Source organism: Pseudopipra pipra, chromosome 15 (assembly GCF_036250125.1).
Source record: "Pseudopipra pipra isolate bDixPip1 chromosome 15, bDixPip1.hap1, whole genome shotgun sequence".
Taxonomy (NCBI): domain Eukaryota; kingdom Metazoa; phylum Chordata; class Aves; order Passeriformes; family Pipridae; genus Pseudopipra; species Pseudopipra pipra.
The window spans coordinates 4,809,846-4,824,913 of NC_087563.1; the positions used below are offsets into that span (position 1 = coordinate 4,809,846).

A 15,068-nucleotide genomic window follows, 5' to 3' on the forward strand; every position below is an offset into this window, starting at 1 on the left:
TGCACTTGTGCATACAGAGAGTTCAGTCATGTCTTTCACTCCTTACACAGCCAAGTGGACATATTTGCAAGCAGAACTGGTTTTCCATGGATTATTATTCTAATAGGTGCATGGAGCTAATGCCAGAATGATAACTGGTTCATCAGAATAACATGCCAGTGTTCTAGGATAAACTTAATCTGAATTCCAGAATATATTTCCAGCCTAGTTTCAAAAACATCCAAATGTGTTTCAGCATGTTTTTTTAACAGGTCACTAGAATCCATTTAAATAGTTAATATTCTATGGCTTCTTTGCAATTTTGAAGAGACATTTGTAGTAGGATATGCATATTTTACTCGTCAAGACTTCTATTTCCCCTTGATTTTAAAAATACATCTGTGTCCTTGAGTAAACACTCTTGAATTTAATGATAGTACAACATCTCTGCTAGAAGTTTGATTGCTGTATTTCTCTTTGAGTGGTTAAATCCCTATCTTATGTGTAGGAACTGATTATTAATGATGAATTTTTACGTCAGTTTGTGCACCTGACATTACTGTTGGTGATTTGAGAACTCCACTTGAATAGCCAGGTTGGACAGTAAAGCTTTTGCATATAATCAGCTTTTCCAGACCTTACATTTCAAGCCAGGTAGGGAATCTCTTTTCCCATGTGATACTTTAAAGAGAGCCTTGATCTTATGTTTTTATCAAAAGTTGCATCCCAGATTTGCCATGGAAAGAGCATTTATGTATAGACATGTACACTGCATTAAAGCAAAAAAATCACTGCTCTGCAGTTGGAAAAGGATGAAATTTCGATATTGCTAAAGTAGCAGGGGACGTGTGCAATTGCTGACAAGATAAATTTGTTCTTTTTTGCCCGGAGTTATTTGAATTCCAAAATAGTAGATTTGCTTATTTATTAATTTTATGTGTAGCAACCCATTTATTTCTTTCTTATTTCCTAAGAAAAGCATAATCCAAATTCTAACCTAAGGATTTAATGAATTTGGTCATATGTTAACCTGTGTTTGCCAAGAAGAAAATGAGGGTTTGTGGATAGTTACTGCTGCTCAGCTAGCAAGCAGTAGCACATTAAATCAAAGCAGTCTCTCCTCTCTAGACAAGGATAATTACTATTTTTGGAGCATTTTCTCAATTAAATGGTGGAATGTTTCTGAAACTTTTTGATATGTCTCAGTAAGATGCTCTCTGGATGTGCAAAATGTTCTTTACAACCCAGAGCTGCTGGTATTCCAGAAACCTGATTATACACACCTGCTGTTTGTTTCCAATTGTGGCTTATTTAATTCTCAGGATCTGTGTCACGGAGGTAGTTCTGTGAACATGATCTCACTCTCTTCCACCAGTGGAACAAATGGCCTTTGAAGTGTTCGTTGGCTCCCTCAGCGTTGGCGGTTCAGACATTTGGTTCGAGCACTCTGTTCATGCCAAAGCAGATCAGCGTGGAAAACACACAAGGCATCCTGCATGTGGTCCCATTATGGATTTAAAGAAAATGGAAAACAATTCAGAAGGAAAGCAGCTAGAATTAGAGTAGTGCTTTCAGGGCTTCTCTGCACCTTCTGTCTGAAAGCTCCCGTGTAACCTGTTGGTTTTCTCCCCTCTCTGTGGCAGGTTTGAATCCTGCTCAGCCTGAAGCAGGTTCAGTGTTGTTATTACTGAACATTCTGCTGAGTTTTCTACTCCCCCCAGTTCTCCTTCTCCACAATGTCCAATGGCCTGTGGTAGATCCACGTGTGTGATTACAGCAGTGATTGAAATGGGCTGTTCTGCAGTGCCAAGAGCAGCTGTAAATCATATTGTGGCTCTGTGAAGTTGGCCTAGAACCTATAGAATGTAGAAGTTGGTTTGGGTTTCTTTTCTTGCTGCCACACCTCAATGGAGCCATATGTGTTTGTCTTCAGCACTATTGTTTTCTGAAGGAATTGCTTGGCTGAAATACTTTAGGTTTGTGAAAGTGCGTTGCAAGTGAAGGCTTACAAGGTCTTCAGCTACTACACCTGCATTTGAAGTACCTGTTTCTTGGGCCTTATAATTTCTTGTCTCAAAGAAATTCTTGATTTAAAGAAATTTCATTGTCATCTTTCTTTCTGTACTACCAAAATAATTAAACTCTCAGACATATTCATACATGGCATGCAAATTCCATCAGTGTTAGTTTAGATACTTCATTTTCCATACACAAGCTCTGACAGCTCATTTTTTCTTCCATGAGGCAACCTCAGACTGAGGCTGTTTGTTCTCCCTCTCTCTGTACATAACATAGTCAGCTTCCTCTTTTTTACAAGTGAAACAGTAAGTACTTTGGTTTATAAATATATCTATATATTTAGATATTAATTACAATCCTAGTCCTTGTATAAAACCTACATAGAACTTCCCTGATCTGAAGGATGGAGGAAGGTTCTCATAGAAACAGATGGCAGGGAAGAGCTTGGACTTGGAGCCCCTCATCTTTGTGCAGTTATTTCAGTATTTCTGTATGTTCATTTCTAATGCACTCATGTCTTGTTCCCTTGCAGTAATTTGCTGGCCAACTCCTTTAACTGTAACTGCCATTTGGCCTGGCTGGGAAAATGGCTGAGAAAGAAGAGAATTGTCAGTGGAAATCCACGCTGCTTGAAACCCTTTTTCTTAAAGGATATTCCAATCCAAGATGTAGATGTCCAGGACTTCACCTGTGACGGTAAGAAAATCCAATTAATTTTGGCATTTGTGATAATGTTGGCAGCTCTGTGACAATGTCCCTTCATGTCAAATAGTACTGCAGGATAAACATTTCAGTTTAGTGATGAACAAGACAGCCACCTAGAGATGATCACTGTTCTCTATCAGGAGTTTATTTTTATTCTTGGTTTCCAGTTACTGAATTTATACTATTTGCACCTAAATATAAAAATGAATTTACTATAGATAAATGTTCTGCTTTATCTAATCCTGTGTATAATCCTGGGCCTTCCTTCCACTTCCTTATTTATACACTTAGTTAACACTCTGAAGCCAGTGAGAATGGTGCTTGTTTGGAAAGTCTTTTAGTTTTGGACACTGTTCAGGGTCACCAGTAACAGATATGAATACAGGGAATTAAAAAAACCCTTAGATATTATTTTAAATGACTCAGTGATGCTTAATACTTTGTTGGGTCTATATTTAAAAGAAAATATCCTGACATTTCTTTCATTTTCCAGGTAGTTTTTTTGACTTCTGATCAAGCAGATTTTAAAGAAAATAGTAAGGAGAAAATTGCCTGATGACTGCACTGCTAACTTGACTTGTAGCATGTTAAGACCGGATAGGCTGGAGCTGCAGTTAGTCATAGCTCTAAAGAGACCATAAGAGTGATAGAAGTTTCCTACTAAGAGTAAAAATTAATTCCTATCCTAGTGAGCAATCTGGCAACAGGCCCAGGTACTTGGGCTCAGAGCTCAAGGGACCCAAGTTTAGTCATTAAAGAATCATTTACTTTTAGTTTGGGAGGAAAAAAAAAAAAATCCCGGTCCCCAAAATGACATTTTACACTTGGGAGAAAAAAAGGAAAAATCCTTGTGCACAAGATGTCATTCCACACATGGGATCTTTCTCTGTCATTCAGTCACTCAGAGCCCTGGGGAATGAAAGGTAGGTGGTGGCAGGGTGTGAAATGCAGAACACAGGGGGAAATTAAATATGCTGAAAAAACGTGCTCTTTCTGCAGGTTTGTGAAGGACTTTGAATTTGGTTTCCAGTCATTAAGCTCAGCTGGGGAGAAAAGTTAAAAAAAAAAAAAAAAAGAAGTCTTCCTATTCTTCTAAAGCCTGGTGGTGCCTCCCCAGCCCTCTGAATGCAAATGATCCCCTACCCGTGCAGTTCAGGGTCATCCTGTTATCTTATATCAGGACTTCCAGTCTTATTCTTTAATCTCAGTGCTTGTGGGTGCCTCCAGCAGAGAGAAGAAAGGAACAGATCTGCCTCAATTAGTCCTTGCATCAGTTAAAAGGCAGAGCCAGGCAGCACACAACAAGGGCAGGCTGTGTGCTCTGTGTCTGTGCTGGGCAGCCCGGGCTGCCTGTGCTCACACACAGTCCTGTGGTTCCTCTCCCTGTCATCCCAGGAATGTGCCACTAAGTGTTTCCTTTCGTGTGCATCGTGATCCTGCACCGTGCATGTGCCTTATGTTTTGCAAAGCCTGTTGCTTTCGGGGAAAATCCATGCTTTAATGTTCTTAGAGCCAGTTTCTTCTGCAGAAACCCTATTGTTCTTCAATTAAAAGATATAATCTGCTGTTTATGGACCTTTGAAACCGCTTTTGGAGAAAGTAGGTATTTTTATGTGTGCACAGATGGATTGCCAGCAGTTGGGAGTATTCTGCTTCACGTTGTTGTTTGCCTGGCTATCGTGGTCGAAAACAATGAGGCTTTACAGTTCAGATGATAAACAAAGTGCCAGGCCGACTTCAAAAAATAAAAAATAAACATCTAAAAGCTGAATTTTAAAAAAGTCTTCCTAAAGCAGGGTAGGTAGTGAATATCATGTGTCTAGATGAATTTAAGGGCATCTTGAATGACGGTCTTAAATTCATCGTAATTCATTAAATTAATGGTTAAGTTCTCCATTTCCTCTGGGACATTGTGGGTGGGGGAAGGATTTGGGATTCACAGGACTGATTGGGCTGCAGTTTGCAGAATTACAAAGTAGATTCTCCTTAAGAGTATGGCTATTCAGTTTGTGAACTGGTCATGTTGCCTGAAGAACCTGTATGAAGGCTGACCCAAAGCGTTGGATCTCCTTTAAAACGTCGCGATGGTTCCCATGGATTCAGGGGTGTCCCTCCTTGGTCCTTATCAGTGGCTTTATCTCCAAAGAGCCCGATTTGGGCTGGAAAACTGACTTCCTTGTACTCCACCTCTCTCCCTGTGCAGGTAATGATGAGAGCAGCTGCTTGCTTTCACCTCCTTGTCCTTCCCAGTGTACCTGTGTGGACTCCGTGGTTCGCTGCAGCAACAAAGGGCTGCGGATGTTGCCCAAAGGAATTCCCAAGGACGTGACTGAGCTGTGAGTTACCTTTTACCTCGCCCCTTTCATCAGAAGTTCGTGAAATTACATCATAGGGAGGCTTTGGAGGTCCCTGGGGGGTTTGCCTTTGACTTCAGTGATTTTGTGCTTTGGTGCTTCCCATATGTTCTGACCGTAATTTCTGTACTTATTTGTCCCTTGGCTGAATAAATTGCTCTGTAATGGGAACAGGGTTTATCTGTCCTTGTACCCATTAATTCTGGGTATAGGGAACAAATGCATATATTAGTATCAAGTAATCCTGTAGCACTTCTGCAAAGCCCGAGCTCACAACAGGCAGTTTGAAGGGATGATGGAAATAAGTTCCTGAGTTACGCAGCTGTGAGCTAATTATCCTCTGAGGAGATTAAAAAAAAAAAAGGAAAAAGAAAGCTGGTGGTCGAAACAAGGAATTCTTTTCTCCAAACCTCATGAAATGGCTAAAATAACAGACAATTAGATTATATGGTAAAGTAAATTCATCCTAGTTGAGAACCATCTTCCTTGTTGTCTTTTCATCTACTTTGTACTGGATTTTCTTTCCATGGAAAGAAAATAACACTGGTGGAACTGCTTGGCTTAAACAGTTGGCAGTAGAAATACTGAGCTTTTCCCCTTTAGGCCCATATTCAAATCTATCCCAGGTGAGCCGTTTCTGAAACTTGTTACAATCTCATCAACACTGCTATGTGAAAATAATTGGTTGAGTTAGTTGTATGTTCAGTGAATTTTATAATGAATTAAAATCTGATCCTGCTATTTTCTAGTATCTAGGATTATTTTTGCTCCCTTCACAGTGGGACAATGGGGTTTACACTGTTTTTACCAGTCTTGTAGTCAAATACTGTTGCTGAATGAGAAGGGTACTGGATGTGCTTGTGGTAACTCAAATTAACATGGAAATTTTGCATTAATGAATACATCCTTGGAACACCATTGACCAGGGCATGGTTAATAGTGGTTTGCATTAAAAGCCACATCCTGGCCTGTATTCTCTTATATATTATTACCATCAGTGTAAGAAGCCTGCAAGGTGGTTTCTGCTCTGCTCTTGTTCAGGTTTCATTGCATTCAAATGGGACTTGCCAACACTGAGATGTCACAGATGTTACTTTGATTTCCACTGCCACACCGAGGAATTTTTATGTTTGAATTTTGCATATTGAGTTTTACTGATATTATCTGATACACTGACAACGTAACTTTCACAAAAAGAGTGAAATTAATCTCACATTCTTGAAAACTGCTATATTTCTTAACTGTTTCTTGGCAAATGAGGCAATAGCCTGGAACTGAGCAGTCTGAGTTCATAGGAGTTTACATGACTGTCTTCTTCAGTAGGAACCTCTTGGCTGTGCAAAACTCTAGTGCAGCTTTCTGCTTTCCATCCAGAAATGTGTCAGCAGAACACTGTCAGCCATGGACTGCCTGGCTCTGAATATTTCATGTTCTGCAAATTTAACCTTGAATCTGTCCCAGCTGTCTCAAAATTCAATCCTGATCTCACTCTCAACCAACAAAAATTGAGCTCCTTATTTGTATCTATACCAAAAGATGGGCTGCAGGTACTGAAGCAAGAAATTTTATGTGTTCATGGAAACTGTGACAAGAATGAAATACGTAAATAACAAATAATCAATCTTACTTGCCTCTCTTCTGCATCCAGATTGAGATAAAGATGTTGCCCATCATCTAGAAAGGACTATATCATGCAGGTTCCAAGTTACCAGTGTGAACTTACACATTTTAATTGTTCTGTGTTTGAGAATTGCCATTGTTGCTGTGATAAACAGTATCCCCTGTGCAACTCCACCTCTTGCCTCATCTCCAGGGCAGCTGGAACCTGGCAGAGAGAACCCGTTAACTTTCTGGGCACAGGGTGAAAGAGAGTTATCTTTTTCAATATATTAACACTCCATAAAATAAATAAGTAAAATACCCCCATTTCCTTAGGGCACTCCTAGATCCCTTGAACTGTCTCCTAAGCCTGGAGTATCCTCTAGAAGCTGTTTTGTTTCTGTGGTGGCAGTGGATGACTGTTTAGCACTTGAAACCAGAATGCTGCTGAGGTACCTGCTGCAGAAGATCTCAGTGCTGTTGGATGTCTAGAGGGAGCCACAGCAGCCTCCAGGGCAGGGCTGCCTTCACCTTCCTCACTGGTACAGCCCTCAGAGGTGCTCAGAGACACTAAAAACCCTTCCCATGTTACCACTGCCCCCACTCTCCTTCCTCACTCCCACATCCAAGACCCCTGGGCAGTGTCCTGGGCTCCCTGGGCTCCCACCAGGCACTCGCCCAACCCCATGGTCACTGAGGACAGAGGTGGTGACAAGGGGACAACAAGGACATGAAAACCCTCTTGTCCTGGCAGCCCACAGCCCCCTCCCTGCAGGAGACCTGAGCAGGGATAGGATTCAGGGGAGCATTTTAGTGCAGCTTTTCTGAATGCACCAGCCTGACATTCGTAAACTTCCACTATTGACGTGTTCATTTACCAGGCACATGAACTGCAGTGCTTTTTTATTTAACTGCAGTGGTTTTATACAACATGGCTTAAGGGAAAAGAGCTGCCACGTATCTAGTTAAACCAGTCTGTTGTGGCTGAATACAGCCTTCTCAGAAGTTCTTTTAAATTCTTTTAGAGGTCTTAAAATGGTCTTAAAACAGGAATCCTTTCCTTGTAACAGCTATTAAATAGCAATGTGCAAAACTGAACATATCTCTTGCACAGGCACACAGGGAAAATGTTACCCTTTCTGGGTCAAATTTCACTGTACCTAAGCTCAGCAAAAAAGATCACCAGCAAAGTTTTATTGCATGGTGGACTGGAGACACAGGCTCACTCCTTCCAGCTTTCTTCCAGAGTTTCTGGTTTGGATGTATATGTAGACAAGACATGTGAAAACCATTATCTCCTTCATATTTAGAGCTTGGAATGACAGGAGACATCCCTATGTTTGGTTTGTACCACCCTTGGGAGGAGGGATTACCTTGGCAGGGAAGGCTTCCATCTAGAGTTGAAAAGATCACTAAGTCTCCTGGCTTTTCAGAGGAATGATGATGCAAGAAATTTCTAATTCCCATTTAGTCCTTCACAAAACCCCATCATCGTGGGCAAGCTTTCTTCCAGCTTCTTGGGAATACGAAAATAATTTGTTGTTTCTTGCAAATTCCTTTGCTGTATATTTACAAACTGCCTGCATTTTTTTCCCCTCACTATTTGCCCTGAAGAGAAGCCTTGGGTTTTTTGACCATACTCAGTTTTCTGGTGCAGATGTTCAGAAGTAAAACGTTCATGCAGTGAGCTGGTTTGGAACTTCACCTCACTGCTGCTTAGTGTTTTAGGCTTTCCTTTTCTTCTACTTTTTTTTCCCAAATCTGTTTGAACCAAGTTTCCCATGCTCTTTTTCCTTTTATGTATTACCTCAGTGTGTGAACACTAGGGTTTTTTTCTTTTCTTCCACAAAAGTATAGTCTATTTCTAATAAAGTCTTATCTGACAGCATCCAGCTGCTTTTATGGACCTACAGCAAATAATATTTTGCACTGGGGAAAAACATTGGAGGCAATTATGTGGACGGCGTGTGCACAAGCTGTAACATAATGAGTGTGGTGTGTTTTAGAATAAATATGTACTCATCATGTCATCTCTAGGCTCCAAATGTTGTCATGACACTGAGCTATAGGATTGCACTGGTGGGATTGTTAGGAAAACCTGCATCCATAGATCATTGTTAGTGATTGTTTTTCTTTCCATTTATATTAGTACATACTAATATTTGCGTTACTTTGGCCATTTCTCTTTCTCTCCTCACAAACCTTCCCCCTCCTATTTCTGTTTCTTGTTCTTACAAGGTTTCTGTGCTTGACACATCAGTTTTCATGTCTACCTGGAGGTATTTACCACCAATCTCAACCTTCCTTTCCATCTCCAGAGGCGCTTGTGATTTCTTTTGACTTGTGACTAAAAACAGTGGCTTGTACTGGGCCATGCAAATTGGTGCCATAAATATTCTCAGAGCAGTTAGTTATGATACATGTAGAATGTTGTAAGAGTTTAGTACCATTTTTCAGTTTGCCTGTGTTGCTGCTGATCAAAGGGAAGCTCTGGAGTGAGATATCTGATGAAAATCATCTGCTTGAGAATGCAAATGCTCTTGCTTGTCTGGAAATCCACTGTTTTACACACTGACCCTTAACATGGGCTTCAGTGAATTTTCCTGTGATAATAAAGGAGAGAAACAATTTAGATCAAAGCTTAGGCTTACCTGGTCCTGTGTCACGAGAGGTTTTACACCCTGCTTAATTCTGTGTGGAGGGAGATTCTCCTGTTGAGAGAAGGGATAGCTCTGTAGAGGATATTTTAGTTACAGATGAAATACAGGACTTAATCTGCATTTCAAATCTGATAGTGTAGAAAAAGTAAATGGTAGCAATACTATCAAATAACATGTTCAATGACTGGTGAAGTTTGAGTAAATACGAGAAATGTGACATTAGCACTAATAGAGACTAAAAGTGTGTTTAACTTTAGAGCCTTCACTTTCCTCAAACACCCCTGTGTTTCTGTGTGTCAGATATGTAGGTTGTGATCTGTACAGCAAATACAGCAAAATCTGGAGTCCAAATTTGCCACAGCTTAAGAAGGTTCAAGGTCCAGATTCATACCCAGATCCACACTTGAATTTCGGTTCTTCTCAAGAAACTGTAATTGAAGCTCTTAAAAGTTGTGCTTTGTGGATGTTTCGTCTTTCACAGCCCAATTCTTTTCTAGATCACTGTTTTTAGGACCTTAAACTTGACTCAAAATGTTAGGATATTTGGTATCTGCATCAAAAAATTTCGGAGTATAACTTAATTTTATAGCTTCATAAGATTGTCAAGCATCATCTTTTTTTGTGTGATGTAGCATTCTATATGAAATAAATAAGGAAATTAAAGGGAAGGCTTTGTGCCTTTTCAATTACTGCCTGAGAACTGATTTTTCTCTCTCCATTTTCTTCTCTTAGCACAGATTGCCACTGTGAGCTTGACTTTATGGCTGAGTAGACATTTCAGTACAAAAAGGAGTCCAAGTGATTCAAATTGTTACATGATGCTTTGGCACCTTGTGCTGGTTATATCACCTCCAATCCAAGTGGTTTCAGTACAAAAATAGACCAGTTGGAAAAAGAACAGCTGTCATCTTTTATGCATAGCTTTAAATTTTTTATGTGCAATGTTAGTGTGTGTGAAAGGTGCTGGATGAGCCCTGGGGCCATTCCCACAGTGCCAGCCATCCTGGCCACTTACCCATCTCCAGCCATGTTTTCCAAGAAGCTTTTCCTGGTAGGAGGGAGGTGGCTTTCTGTGAGAACTGAACACATATTTTGGTGGGTTTTTTGGTTTGGTTTGGTTTAGTTTTTTCAGTTTTTTCTTTGGTAATTTCTTGTTGTCATCATTGAGACTTGAGGATTCCCAGCAGCATTCACAGGGTAAAAAACCAATTTCCAATCTGATATTTAAACTAGAGTCTAAAAACTTCAGGAAGCAAATGAGGTTGTTTTGGATACTAGTCAGTGTCTGTATTAAGGCAACTGACACTCACTCTTGACTCTGTATATTAATAAATTGACTCCAAGCATTAAAATTAAACATAGATTTTTCATTCATACCAGAATTTCTTTGCATATCAGATGCCATGGACATCATCTTCCTTTGGCTATGGACTGGAAAGAATTTAAAATGTAATCTTCCCTCTACATCCCTCTTTTATGGATGTTTTGTTTGGGCAGGGGGTCTCTAGCTTCATACGTGGTATTTTATTTGTATATATGTCCCCATATACAAGTTTTGTAACTCTCTCTGCCCATTCACCCTCAGGGATAATTCTGTTACTCACTGTGTTCAGCTTCCAACCCTTTTGCAGCCCCCATCCATCATGTCCAGCCCAGCAAGGTGGGGAGCTGCTGCCCCTGCACCCCCCAGCTCTGACAGGGGCCTTCACTTGCAGCCATTGGTTTCTTCAAATATTGCAGCTCCAATCCTCCTGATTCTTGGCAAGCTCTTATATCCTAAAAGCTCTGTTGTTTTGGTTTTGGTTTTTTTTTTTCCAAATTCTCTGCATTTAAATGTGCTTTCAGAATGAAATGCTTAGAAACTGCTGCCATGCTTTGGATAATGTGGTGAGAGGTTTAACAGTGGTGAATTGTTCTTATGTGTGCACGAAAAGTGTGTTATTGGTACTTTTTCTGAGTAAAATTGTGTTTGTTCAGAAACTATACCACTGGTATAAGTATTGCAGTTTTCTGCTAGCACATTTATATAACCATCAAATTGCTGCAGTGCAAATCCAGAGCTATTCAAAGCAGATCTTCTGTAGGAGTTTAACTCCAGGGGTCTGCATGTCTATGTTAGTCTGAGTCATAAAGAACTGGATTAAAATGTGCACCCTTGACTTTTGATTGCAGCAGAAAGCAAAATAGGAGGGGAAAAAACCTTGGCTCACTACCATCAGTTTGTTTAAATTGCAGGCTGTTTCTTATTGAGATCAACAAGAGAATATCCTGAAAATATGTTTCTGAAGATTTCAACATATTGCAAAAGCTGAGTCTCCTTTCTTAAACGAAAGTCATATATAACTTCCAAATACATAATACATGACCTGCTTTTGATTTCCTTTGGAAATCCTTTGGATTTTACGTTTGAAATAAAGGCTGGAACCTTGACCTATCCTCTTGCATGGGTTTGGGATTTGTGATTTTCTGGGATGAAGGAGAAGGCACAGGCTCCCCGTGACTTGCTGCGTCCATAGCAGAGCGTGACTGGGGGAATGAGACATGGCTTGCCCTGTGTAAACAGTAACACATGGGGCTGATCCAAGGATCTACATAACAATTTATGGTGTGAGTTCACCAAAGAACTCTGTTTTCAAAATAATTTATGACAAATTTAGCCAAAATGGAGCAAGTGACTTTACACTTGCTGACTGTGGATGTCCATGGGAGGTGTGAGTGTGGCACAAGGAACCCATACTCTGGTTGGTGACAATCTTTGTCAGCAGAGAAGCTGTCCCTGCTTTTAACTGTTGGATGTGCAACTCTGTCACTCAGATCATTGTCAGTGGAGAGATTAATTTGTGCAGTAGGCTTTTTTCATTGAGAAAGAAATTTGCTTTTGGTGAAAAAGTCCAGAAGCCAGTAGTCCTGCCTTGCCCAGCCTAATCCTGGCAGGAATTAGGAGAGCTGCAGTGCATGAGCTAAGGTAACTCTGCCTGATGGAATCCAGTGCACAGGCAGGAGGGATAACTGTGAGGCTGGTTGGAGTAGTTCAGTTGGAGAAGTTCAGTTGAAAAGAGATCTGAAGCAGCAGCAAAGGGTGAGAGGGCGTTATGCTGAAATAGAAGGGGGGGAAAATGATGTGACAGTTATAAAATGTATTATGCAAGAAATTCTGTTAGTGTTTATAGGCTTTTATTTTTAAATGATGTAAAAATAAAGTTTGTGGGAAAATTTTCTTGGATTTAGTTTACACAAGTATCTCTGTGTTGTTACAGTTAATGTAGAGGGGGAACATACAGCACAATAATAATCTATTATAATTGTTGTTTGCTGTAGTAAAAGTAGAATAAGGAGGTCTGTTGCCAAAGAAAAGGAAATTGTATGTGTGGAATAAAAATTCTTAACATAATTATCAGATTCTGTTTTCAGCAGCAGAGGCAGCACATTAAGTGTTCTGATGTCTGTGGGCTGCATTTCCTGGCTACACTTGATTATATTTCAAAACATGCCACATCAATTGCATTGTCTGTCTATCTTGGAAAAAATCCCACAAAGTATCTTGCAAGGAAGGGAAATATCATTTCATCTTTTATCCCCACCTGTGAGGGAAAAATCCCTTCCTCCTACACGGTGCTTTCTGAGAAGCTTGGTTTTGTTTCCCAGGTAGATGTGGCTTCTGGCAGATGTCTGGAGGATGCCCTTGGCAGTGCCATGGCACCACAGCAGTCACTTTCCACTGGAGACTTCTCCCTTTGGTATCCTCCAGGGATGCAGTTTCACCTAAAAGCCAAAGTTAAGGAAAAAACTCCAGCTCTGTCTCTAGTTTATTGTAATAAACAGGAACCCCCCCCACCCAATTGCTACCACAGGTCAGCTGTGGAGTCTGGACTACCCATGCTCTCTTCTGGGCAAACTTTTTGAAAGTATTGTATTTGTTCAGGGTTTTTCTCTTGGTTACTCACTGATCGTGTTTCTTCAGTGGAGAAAAACTGCAAAATGCAGGCCCTGTGTGCCTGTGTGAGGACATGGTATTACCCCAAGGCTTTAGAACTACTGTGCATGTAAATACATAGAGACATAATCAATGGTGTCTCAAACAACTTTCATGCTGGAAACACAAGATATTTTATTAAACACACTTAGTGCCTGTAGGAGGAACCTCTATTCAAAGAGAGCTTGGTCTTTAGTCTTGAATTTACACCAAGTTTTCCTCCTGTACCAGCACACTGTGAACAGGAAAGGTGAGGAGGGTGTATGTGCCGTAGACAGAATTGCTGTGATGGATGTGGCATCAAACTTGTGGATGTTTCTGTTGAAACTGGAATAAGTGGAACTTCTTGCAGCACAGAGATGCGGCAGTGCAGCTCCTCTTCCCTTTCTGGCTGTACAAGGAACTCACCCTCACAAGGCAAACCTTCCCTAACAGGGTCAGGGAGCAGTCAGTGCTGTTACACGAACTTGTTAAAGGTAACTTTAAGTTCAGGGCACAAGCCATGCAATTTTTCTCCCTTCCTTCAGTTGCTGTCATAGGAGAACCAAATGGTCATTTCTGTTTGCTGTAGGCCAGAGATCCTTTATTCGCTTCCAAGTCTTAAAACAAATAAAATAAATCAATAAGCTGCTGTCGTGCTTTGCATGTGGGGTAATTCACTTATAAAGGGAAAACTGCTAGAGTTCCAAAGCAATGAATCAAAGGTAATTTCATTAGTGACTGACTTTATATTTTCCTCATTCATGGTGCCGATTGAGTGACACAGGTTCTTGTTAGTATGTGTTTGTGTAATTGTCAAATCTGACTTTTTTCAGATACTTGGAAGGAAATCATCTGCCTGCTGTGCCAAAGGGGCTCTCTGCCTTCAGACACCTGACACTGATGTAAGAAACACGTGGTTTCAATGGCAAGAAAATTACATGACTCTTTCTGCACTGTGCTGTGGGTGGAACATAAATAATTAGTATTGGGGGGGGGGGTGAAAAATGCCCCACAAAACCCCCAAACCTTCTGTAATTTGAATTTGGAAAGAACTTCACAGTGGCCACTGCTGCCAGTAAGTGTTCATAAAGAGTGAGGTGCCTGAGAAGCCCCTTGCTCTGCAGGAGCTCACAGCCCCTGCGAGAGGACCGAACTCACCCAGGCTGCTGCAGTTTCACTTGGCAGATTTATCTGTGCAGAGCTGTAAAGGTCATTAACAGAGGAGATGCATTAATTTGTGCTAGGTGAGGCAGTATTTATAATGCTAAGGCAGTGATAATTTGCATAGCTGTTTGTGCTATGAAGTGTCACGGAGACAGAGGCGCAGCTAGACTGTGTTCAGTAAAGTGCTGCCTGAAATACAGAGGAGTGAAATTCCCTGCCCAAACCATTTATCAGAAATTTTCAAATGCTGTTGGAATCAGCTGTGCAGGTACTCAAGTCAAAACGGGCAGAACAACCTCAGACAAAAACAACATGGAGGAGAAACTGGAATCCTCTATTTTAAGAGAGCTTTTTATTTGGCAACATCTTTAATTTTGTTTTTTTTTTTAAGGCAGACCAACAACAAAACAAAATGTTCTGGTTGAGCCTAAGAGGACTTTTTAAAATGAAAAATTAAATTTTGTTCTAGTAGCTGTCAGTGTGAAGAGCATATGGAAATTGTGTGCCTGGAATAGATTGCAAAGCAAGTGGGGACAGTAAATATTCAGCGCTGCTTGCATCCTTTATTGATTTATCCTTCTTCATTGAATGTTATATGCTGGAAATAAGTCTTAATATTCTGAATCTGAGGCT

General features: G+C 40.5%; 1 protein-coding gene across 2 annotated transcripts in view; it reads left to right on the forward strand.

Moving 5' to 3' along the window:
• SLIT3 (slit guidance ligand 3) overlaps positions 1–15,068 on the forward strand; it is a 474,289-nt gene that overhangs the window by 372,202 nt on the left and 87,019 nt on the right. For both annotated transcript variants that reach the window (XM_064671611.1, XM_064671612.1), the window contains 3 exons: positions 2,531–2,694; positions 4,907–5,039; positions 14,105–14,173. In XM_064671611.1, the coding sequence (XP_064527681.1) occupies positions 2,531–2,694; positions 4,907–5,039; positions 14,105–14,173 (366 nt within the window). The remainder of the gene's footprint in view (positions 1–2,530; positions 2,695–4,906; positions 5,040–14,104; positions 14,174–15,068) is intronic.